General features: G+C 36.7%; 1 protein-coding gene across 1 annotated transcript; it reads left to right on the top strand.

Moving 5' to 3' along the window:
* The first annotated feature begins 989 nt into the window (after positions 1–989).
* On the top strand, positions 990–6281 carry LOC115417018 (RNA guanine-N7 methyltransferase activating subunit-like). Its single transcript, XM_030130943.1, has 4 exons — positions 990–1088; positions 4160–4336; positions 5318–5468; positions 5601–6281. The coding sequence occupies exons 2-4, from the start codon at positions 4161–4163 to the stop codon at positions 5736–5738; spliced, it is 465 nt and encodes a 154-aa protein (XP_029986803.1). The 5' UTR covers positions 990–1088; position 4160; the 3' UTR covers positions 5739–6281.
* Positions 6282–11059: the final 4778 nt, after the last annotated feature.

The raw sequence follows: 11059 nt of genomic DNA on the forward strand, positions 1-11059 counted from the left end.
TTGTTAATTGTATAGATTATTGTGGCGATCCTTTTCTTGCTAGAGATTGTTTTGTTGATTATTTGCTCATTTTTATCTTAAATTAGTGGACTATTTGGTTCGTTTTTGTCTTTATTCTCAGCGGGCTTGTGTCGGACCCTTGCGCTGCCGGAACTATACGTCGACATATATGTGTTCCAGGGGAAAACATTTAAACATGGACAGTTTAGTTCATTGTGTTCTTTTTTTTTTCTTTCTTTTTTTTAAATTCAGTTGGTTGAATGGAGTCTCGTTGTATTCAGTATGTTGTTGGTTTCTGTTCTTTTTACAGCTGAATATTTCTCTCTCTCTCTCTCTCTCTCTCTCTCTCTTTTTTTTTTTACTCTTTAGCCTTTATGGCATTTTATTTTTTTATTATTATTATTATTATTATTATTATTATTTTTACTTTTTACATTTTTTTTGTTGGCACAAAGCAAATTTACATAACAAGAATGGGAAAAATATTACAGAAGAGAAATATAGAAATACATTTGGAGACATGGTGGAATGGTTAAACACAGCTATTACAACTATCTGAAACAAAATAAACAAACAAAAAAATTAAGACATTTGAAATGTAATGAAAATATTGAAACACGACAAAAAATAAATAAAGAAATCTGTCACAGTTTTGTTCAATTTATTAAATTCTTCTTCATGTTTTCTTATTTTATTAATACTCTCCTCAATTTTTTATTTTATTTTATTTTGGTCCTCTTTTTTAAGTTTCTTGCATGTTACCTTCATTTTAATCTGCATTTTAATCACTACTTTGCTAATTTTTGTTAATTGTATAGATTACTGTGGCGATACTTTTCTTGTTAGTGATTGTTTTGTTGATTTTGTTGATTATTTGTTCATTTTTTATCTTAAATTTGTGGACTATTTGGTTCGTTTTGTCTTTATTCTCAGTGGACTTGTGTCGGACCGGAACTACACGCAGACATTTATGTGTTCCGGGGGAAGCCATTGAGTGACGGACTCTTGGAGGGATTGTACCTTCAGGAACAGCGGTGCATGAAGTGAAGTTGTACATGTGTAAATGAAGGAATTCACATCGATTAAAGGTATGTGTTTAATCCTCAGCTCAGATACAGACTTTATAATCATGTACAGATTCCAGTTGGTACAATTATATGTGAGTTTAGAGTCAGTTTTATGTTCTAGGCCGGTCCATCTGTCCCGGGTTCTCTGTCTCTGAAAACAAACCAAAAAAATAAAATAAATTCAAAAAGAGTTGAAATACAAACAGTATATAATTACACAAAAGAACATGAAATACTAGCTGTGCCAGGGGTAAAGTACATGACATAGAAATGTTGTAAATGTTACAGAAATTGAATGTGTTCATAACCTTTTCATTTGTCGAGTTGTTAATGATTAGGAATGTAACCATATGAAAATTTCATATCTCGGTTGTTGTTACCAAAATTATCAGGTTATCATTATTATCGCGGTATTGTTGAAATTGTGCTCAAAATGTTCAAAGAGTACTAATACACACACTGAAATAATTTCACCAAGTTGTATTTAAAAAAACAAACAAACAAATGAAATAATTGGCACAATGTACCTCTGTTGGCAGAAACATGCAAATATTAACCCTTAGTGGTCTGAGTCTGTTTTGTCCGTTTTTCAGTCCTTTTGATTTTGCCTTTATATACTATATAAACATATGTTTACTATACCCATGTTTGGGATCTGTTTTTTCAGCACAACTTCATTTATATCATCTGTCTGTTATTTTTTTTCACTTTATCCTACTATAAAAACGTAAAAGGACAAAAAACACAAAATATAAAATCCGATTTGAAAAATGTGTATATTTTATTGCATAAACAACAAACAGATGCTTAACGAACCTTTTCAAAAGACTTTAAAAGTGAATATTTGTTCCAAATATTAGGTATAGAAGATTAAAATTGTAATAAATTAAAACTAGACTCAAATATTTGACATAAAAGCAGATCTTTACATAGACGTTTTCTCCGGAAAAGTGTGGTAATCAAACACGGTTATCATGATAATTAGAATTTAAATGGTAATACTAACCGTCTGCAATTTTACAACGGTTTATCGTTACACCGGTAATCGTTACATCCATAATCTTGAGCTTAAAGTAAAGCTCCATTTCTTTTTGGAAGACAATGAAGGAAGGTGTTTTCTTTATGAATTTACTTTTATGAATAACATTTTTGCCAAAAACAAATTTGTTAAAAAACACAATTTTCCCTCTCTTTTAGTGTAATTATGGAAACCAAAAACAACATTTTCCCAGAGTAAAATAAACACAATTTGAAGGTAAATAGAAAAGCGACTAGTGACGTCATTGATGAGGTTCTGATACAGACGATATGGATCCAAACCCGGTCCTTCTTGTCCTGAAACTTACACTTACACTTATTCTTTCTGTGTGAACACTCTTCTAATTTCTGGTCTAAAATTGAAAAATATATCATATCTAAAAGCAATGAAAAAATAACTATAACATCTCAAAATGTAATGACATATTTTGAACATGACATTTGTAATTTAGAATTTGTTGTAAATTTGATCATTTTATTTGGAAAATTTCATATATGCAAAAATAAATATACGAAAAAAACACCCAAATTTTAAAATCTTTCTGATGGAATTTGAAAAATGTATTAAATCATTAGAATTTATCTTTAACCAAAAAAGCACCAGCACCTCTGGCAACTTATGAAGAATTCTATAAAATAGACTGAACTCTCTGATGCATTTATTTATTTATTTTTGTTACTTTTTTTTATACTATTATTTGTCTGTTCTGCTTTGTGTCTTTAAATCTATGCATTTTTTTTTTTAATTTATTTGTTCAAATGCTTTTTCTTTTTGACATCTTGATGTTTGTTGAAAATTTATGTGTCTTGTGTACCTAAATATGTTTATGTTTATGTTTATGCATTTGGCAGACGCTTTTTTCCAAAGGGACTTACAGGGGAAAACCAATTAAATCACTCAATCAATCAAATTTTATTTATATAATGCCAGATCACAAAAAAAAATATTTTCAATTAAAAAAAAAAAAAAAAAGGAAAAAAAAAAAAAAGATATGGATCCAAACCCAGGACTGTCTGCTGGTCCCTACTGGTCCTTACTGGTCCCTACTGGTCCCGTATAGAGGTGGATTAAATCAGGAAACACTACTTAAATATCTACTTTTGTATTTGTCATAACTTCTGCAGATGTGTTTGTCCATTTGCTTTTGTAATAAATGTGTTAAATGTTAAAAAGACTTTATGGACAGTTTTCAGAGCCTGGTTCTGATCCAGACCTAACTGCAGATGTGTGTGTGTGTGTGTGTGCACGCGTGCGTGCGTGCGTGCATGTGCGTGTGTAATTTTGTAGTTCCTTGTGTGTCCGTATGTCTTGGGTTGTGGTTCACAGAGGTTTGTGTTCACGTGCACTGATGAAAACCATCCTCCGTCTAGGGATTAAACTTAATTGATCCCACCATGGGGACATTTTGCAGTTGACAGTAGCAGGCCTCCAGGGGTATAAGGGGGCAGGGGTACAGTTTGATGCACTTTTGGATTTTTTTTTTTTTAACAAAGTTTTGAAAATTTGGAACTTCAGAGTTTGTCCACCTGATTTCTCCGACACCGTTCAGCTGATTGACTGATGACAGGGCTCTGCATATGTCAGTGTCAGTTCAGAATAATAATGGGTTGGATCTGTAGCGCTCCACCTCATTGGTCCATTATTCACTCCATCTGGCCTGAGGCGGGGCTAACAGACGGCCCCTCCCACCACCACCAAACATTCGTACACCATTGTGAGTGACACTGGAGGTAAGGTGGGTCAAGTGTTGTCTCCAAGGACACAGCGGGACATGACTAGGACAGAGTGGGATTTGAACCACCAACCCTTGGGTTATTGGACGACCCGCTGAGCCCCCCCAGTTTAACCCTAACATTTGAAGCAGAGTGCTGGTTCATGTGTATGCTGTCTGGGGGGTGTCCCTGCTGTGTTCATGTGGAGCTGATGAAGGACAGGGTCTGAAAACATGGACCTGTTTAACAGTGTCCTCATCTGTCCTCCTTTGTCTTCATCTGTCCCTTCTGTCCTCCTCTGTCCTCCTCTCTGTCCTCTCTGTCCCCTCTGTCCTCTGCAGGATGACTGAAACCCAACAGAAGCTCCAGACCTACGAGCAGATGTTCGCCCACAGGTTTTCCTCTGAGGACCATGAATACCAGCAGTATGTGCAGAGGGCGGCGGACCCGCCCCCCACCGTGGACGACTGGAGAGGACGAGGAGGAGGAGGCGGGAACCAGAGAGGGAGGGACAACAGGTGAGACATTCAGCCGGGTCACATGTAGCATTATGTGATCTGGGTCTAACATCTGACCACAGCTTAAACCTGTTCAGACAGTCCAGGGTCAGAGGTGTCCTTAAAGCAGCATCTGTCTGTCTGTGGTTCCAGACGTTTGTCCACATGTGTCTCAGACGTTTGTCCACGTGTGTCCATGACGTTTGTCCACGTGTGTCCATGACGTTTGTCCACGTGTGTCCATGACGTTTGTCTACGTGTGTCCATGACGTTTGTCCACATGTGTCCAACTCCAGTCATGTCCTCATTATCTCTAATCCAGTGGTTCCAACCTTTTTTGGCTCGTGACCCCATTTTAACATCACAAATTTAAGGCAACCCCAGACATTCAAAACAGATTTTTTTGGGGGGCTAAAATTAATTTGTTTTTGATCGTGTAATAGTTTGCTATAATATGTTGCAAATAAACGTTAATTTTAGGCAACATTTAGGCTATATAATCTAAATTTTTATTAGTAAATTTTAATTTTTTAATATTTTTTGTAAATTATTAGAAATTTCAGGCGACCCCAGACACTCAAAATGGCGACATTTTATTTGCTAAAATTAATTTGTTTTTGATCGTGTAATAGTTCACTATAATATGTTGCAAATAAACGTTAATTTTAGAGAACAGTTCTATTTAGTTCAATTCTGTTCAGTTCTATTCTACTTAGTTCTATGTTATTCTATTCAATTCTATTATATTTAGTTTTATTCCTTTCTGTTCAATTCTATTCAGTTCTAGTCTTTTTAGTTCTATTCTATTTAGTTCTATTCTGTTCAGTTCTGTTCTATTTTATTCTATTTAGTTCTATTCTATTCAGTTCTGTTCTAATTTATTCTATTTAGTTCTATTCTATTCATTTCTATTCTATTCTATGATGTTAGTCAGATCATACTCAGACTGAAGTGGACTTGGTCTTAATGGACTTAAACTGACCCCCTTTATGGATGTCTCAGGTACCAGGGCTGTCGAGGACGTGGATGGGGACGAGGAGGAGGAGGTCCGGGATATGGTGAGGGCGTGGCCTGGAGGGCGGAGCATCGGGGGCAGCAGTGGCAGGATAGAGACCGGCCCTGGGGGGGCCATTCCAGTGGGTCTGGCCCCCCCCAGCAGAGACCGTATCACCACCACCACTGATACCGGACCCCCCAGACCCCTATCAGGGACCCATCTCCCCCCCCCCCCCCCCCCCCCCTGCCAGGGATAACATCACCACCACCACTGATAACAGAACACCCAGACCCCTACCAGGGATCCAACCCCCCCACCCCACCACCACCAGAGACCACATCACCACCACCACTGATACCGGACCCTTCAGATGCCTACCAGGGATCCAACCCACCCCCCCACCAGAGACCACATCACTGGCTCTGACCCCCCCAGCTGGGTTTGGACCCGTTACATTTCCATATGTGGACTTATGGGACAGTTTCTAAAGCTCTCCTCTGACCTTTGACCTCTGAGCCACACGTCCACATTTAGTCATTTACAGTCATGACTCTGATTTAATACATGAGTGTTTTTTAATTGTATCGTTCACAGTTTGAATGTGTGTGTTAAAAATACAAAGCTTATAGTTGGCAAACTTTACCCAAGCTTTAAAGCACAGGTGTCAAACATGTGGCCCGGGGGTCCAGAACCGACTCACCAAAGGGTCCAATCAGCTGGCAGGATGAATTTAGGAATTGTAAAAATTACACAGAAGATATTAACAAAATCTGAATAATCTGAAGAAATATAAACAACCTGAAATATTCTAATATAAATCAGTGTATTTGGACTAATATTCAGTGTGTTATTAACAGGGCTGTGTATCGGCAAGAATCTGGCCATACAATACAAATCACAATACTAGGATCACGATATGATATGTCACGGTATATCATGATACTGTTAAAAAGGCAAATTTTTGTTTGTTTCTTTTTTTTTTAAATGATTATTTCCTTGAAGAATTGAATTCCACCAGAAATCTGCACAAATACTAAAACACATTTTCATTTGATCCCAACAGGATCTAATGCTATGTCACAAAATGTTCCTGTGTTCAAACTGAAATTCTGTTTTACAGACAATTACAGTTTAAGATCCTGTTCAAATGTTCAAATTCTGTTAGTTCAGAACTAACATCAGAACAGTATTTTAGTTCAGTCCCAACAAAGGAACGAACATTATTTAATAAAAGAGTGTGAAATAAGAATAAATAAAATGTAAACAAAAAAAAACTAAAATGAACCTCCATAATATCTGCATTTGAATAAATACCTAAAAATATTGATACTGTACTTTTTATTATCGATACAGTATTGTGAAATGAAATATTGAGATATATAGCTGAACCGATATTTTCTTACAGCCCTAATAATGAATGTGTAGAAATGATGAACTGAGGATGAATATTGGAACAATTGCACTTGTTTTTCTTTAAAAATGTTCAGGTTGTTCGTGTTATTCATATTTTTAAGGGGACTTTCTAGCTGTAAACACTTTAATAATGTAATTTAAACTGTTTTCACTGTTATCATCTGGCTGGTCCAGTCTGGTCCAGGTCAGACCCCCCCCCCCCCCCCCCCCAAACACGTGGACCAGTCTTCTTTAATATTTGCATAATTTGCGTTCATCTTATCAGGACAGTATTGTTGTAAAGACTCTATTTGGAACGCAGCTTTATTTTTCTGTCATAAACACAATAATGAACTCAATAATGTTGTCAATAAACATGTATTTTCTTAATAAATTCTGTTTGTTGAAGATGCAGATAGTTTGTTAGTCATTTTAATAACAGCTCTTAAAACATGTACACAGACTGGTGCAGATCCTCTGGGTTTCATAAAATATGCCCCGCCCCCTCCCCCCATGTGCATTTGTTTTCAATGGAGCTAATCCTTCTAGACACGGGTCAAATAATAAACTATAAACATCTGACAAAAACTAGATTTAACTGATTCAATTCTCTGTACAATAGTAAAAACTACACACCTGAGGCAAACAAAAGGTGACCTAGTAAACGAAACAAATACACCTACGGTACACAAACGACCAGGATTACTAGTGAGTATGCTAACATCTGCACTAGCTAGCTAGCATCCAGGCATTGTTGTTAAAATGAGTTCATAAACTAGTACACACAGATAGAACCAATGGAATCAACAGGAGTACAAACCCAGACCGACAAGAACAACAGAACCAGGAATCTGAACCAGACCGACAAGAACAACAGAACCACGAATCCAAACCAGACCGACAAGAACAACAGAACCAGGAATCAGAACCAGGAATCTGAACCGGACTGACAAGAACAATAGAACCAGGAATCAGAACTAGGAATCTGAACCAGACCGACAAGAACAACAGAACCACGAATCCGAACCAGACCGACAAGAACAACAGAACTAGGAATCTGAACCAGACCGACAAGAACAATAGAACCAGGAATCAGAACCAGGAATCTGAACCAGACCAACAATAACAACAGAACCAGGAATCTGAACCAGACCGACAAGAACAATAGAACCAGGAATCAGAACCAGACCAACAAGAACAACAGAACCAGGAATCTGAACCAGACCGACAAGAACAACAGAACCAGGAATCAGAACCAGACCAACAAGAACAACAGAACCAGGAATCTGAACCAGACCGACAAGAACAACAGAACCAGGAATCTGAACCAGACCGACAAGAACAATAGAACCAGGAATCTGAACCAGACCGACAAGAACAACAGAATCAGGAATCTGAACCAGACCGACAAGAACAATATAACCCGGAATCTGAACCAGACCGACAAGAACAATAGAACCAGGAATCAGAACTAGGAATCTGAACCAGACTGACAAGAACAATAGAACCAGGAATCAGAACCAGGAATCTGAACCAGACCAACAAGAACAACAGAACCAGGAATCTGAACCAGACCGACAAGAACAATAGAACCAGGAATCAGAACCAGGAATCTGAACCAGACCAACAAGAACAACAGAACCAGGAATCTGAACCAGACCGACAAGAACAATAGAACCAGGAATCAGAATTAGGAATCTGAACCAGACCAACAAGAACAACAGAACCAGGAATCTGAACCAGACCGACAAGAACAACAGAACCAGGAATCTGAACCAGACCGACAAGAACAACAGAACCAGGAATCTGAACCAGACCGACAAGAACAACAGAACCAGGAATCTGAACCAGACCGACAAGAACAACAGCATCTGTCTATGCACTGTATATCAGCTCCCTCAGACCCACTCTGTCCAGTTAACTATCACTAGTACTACAGAGACAGTTAACCAACACTAGTACTCCCCAGATGTGTAATTCATTTATTAATCTGACCTAGTTCCTCTTTCAGGTGTTTGTATTTCAGTTAGTCTGTAAAAGTCCAGACTTTGAACCGGGGCTCATTGATAAAATGAAAAATGAAAAATTATCTTCCTATGGTTTCATATCCTACTGTTACAGTCTTGTATGTTGTTGCTTATTTCTGACAGTCAGTCTGTATTTGGACCTTTACCTACTGAACATATTCAGTTCAGTTTAAGTGCTTTGTGTGTGTTTCAATATCGTGCACATATTTCCTGCATATTTCTTGTTAGAAATAAAAAGACACACACACACACATTAAAACCTTGCTAAAGGCTGTTTAACACTTAAGAAAAAAAAAGAACATCTGCTCTGGTCCACCTGGGTGGAGTTGAACCTGCCTGAGGGTCAGGTCATCTAGAATAGAATAGAATAGAAACAATAAAATAAAATGGAATAGAATAGAAATAGAATAGAATAGAAACATAATAAAATAGAATAGAATAGAATAGAATAGAAACAGAATAAAATAAAATGGAATAGAATAGAAATAGAATAGAAACATAATAAAATAAAATAAAATAAAATAGGCTTTATTGTCCCAGTTGTGTACCAATACTCCAGGTGTTGTGTACCAGTGTCAGTGCACTTACATCTAAATAACACAATCAGATACAGACATACACTGTAAAAATCTGTAATTTAACAGAATTTTCACTGTTTATTTTATAGAATTTTCCTGTATTTTTAAGATACAGGAAAATATCAATGAAATGGCAAAAACAGACTGTGATTTTACATGTCTAATGTAAAATAACACAGAAAAACTGTAACTGAATAACCATAAAATTTCCATTTTTTTAAAAGATTTTGTTTTTTACAGAAAAATACACTTAAAATACATTTGCAAATGTATCATAGTTTCACAAATATTTATTTTCTATTTATGAGATTAAACTGTCAATTTCAAGTTTAATACTGTAAAAAATATTGTTATGACCCTGGGTCATAATTTGTCTATTTATATGAATAGGTATGTGTTTTCTGTTTAGTGTGTGTGTTCTCCCCCGTCCTGTAGGTGTGCTGTGCCCTTTTGTGTCTGTTTGTTTGCAGGTTGCTGATTGGTGGAGCATGATTGCCCGGCCCTTTAAAAATGGCCCTGGAGCTTCCGTCCTCGCTCTCTCTTGCCTCCTGCCAGCTTTCAACCCTGTGTTCGTGTGTGTGACCATCAGTCTTCGTGCTCCTGCAAAATTCGATTGTATATAGTTGTGAATAGTTTTTGTAAATCGAACCCTTTTCTGGTAGGGGAGGTCGGCTCTTTTTTGTTTCACTTTTTCTCCTGTTTTTGGTTAGGAAGTTTAGGCAAGTTTGCTGTATTTTATTTCGTGCATTTATTTTGAGTAGGTAATTTAGTTTAAACTGTAAAGAAGATATTTTGTTTGTTGTTTTAGCCGCTCCCTCCCCTAACCCTTCCTTAGTTGTTTAGAGAAAAATAATTGTAATAAACATTGTAAACTTTAGTTTTTTTGACTGACGTGTGTGCTTGGGAGCTGGGAGGGGTCAAAATTGAGCACATTATGTTCGCCCTGGTGAACCCCTAGGCCGGGGCGTAACAATATTAAAACCAGATAAAATTACTGACAATTAACCATAAAAGAAGTATTTGTTCTGTAAGTTTAACTAGACTTGTTTGTTAATTGACAAATATCTTGTGTAATTACGGGAGGTTTCACAACAATGTTGAATAAATGTATTTTTATGAATGTATAATATGTATAAGCACTGATAAACTGTCCAAATACAGTTTTTATTAGTGGATTGTACAACTTGGTCTCATTGAAAATTATCTATCTATCTATCTATCTATCTATCTATCTATCTATCTATCTATCTATCTATCTATCTATCTATCTATCTATCTATCTATCTATCTATCTATCTATCTATCTATCTATCTATGTGTGTAATTTGATTGTTTTAATACATGTAAATATTCTTTATTAAACATTAAAAAGTAAAAAAAAAAAAAAGGCAAAATCTCATGTAAACTTAGGGCAAAAAACTGTATTTTAATTATGGAAAATTACCGTATTTTTATGAGATGGTTATTTTCCGTTATTACCTCCGCCAAGGAGGTTATGTTTTTGCCAGGGTTTGTTTGTTTGTCTGTTTGTTTGTTTGTTTGTTTGTTTGTCTGTCCGTTAGTGTGCAACATAACTCAAAAAGTTATGGACAGATTTGGATGAAATTTTCAGGGTTTGTTGGAAATGGGATAAGGAAGAAATGATTAAATTTTGGTGGTGATCGGGGGTGGGGGGGCCCACGGGGGGGCCACTGATCAGCCTTGGTGGAGGTCTGTGCTCTCCGAGTGCTTCTAGTTTAACAGTATTTTT

Source organism: Sphaeramia orbicularis, chromosome 3 (assembly GCF_902148855.1).
Source record: "Sphaeramia orbicularis chromosome 3, fSphaOr1.1, whole genome shotgun sequence".
Lineage (NCBI taxonomy): Eukaryota > Metazoa > Chordata > Actinopteri > Kurtiformes > Apogonidae > Sphaeramia > Sphaeramia orbicularis.

Coding starts and splice junctions, on each gene's coding strand:
- LOC115417018 (XM_030130943.1), top strand. CDS start 4,161: ATGACTGAAACCCAACAGAAGCTCCAGACCTACGAGCAGATGTTCGCC. Junction 4,337..5,317: donor CAGAGAGGGAGGGACAACAG/GTGAGACATTCA, acceptor TGGATGTCTCAG/GTACCAGGGCTGTCGAGGAC. Junction 5,469..5,600: donor CCAGTGGGTCTGGCCCCCCC/CAGCAGAGACCG, acceptor ACAGAACACCCA/GACCCCTACCAGGGATCCAA.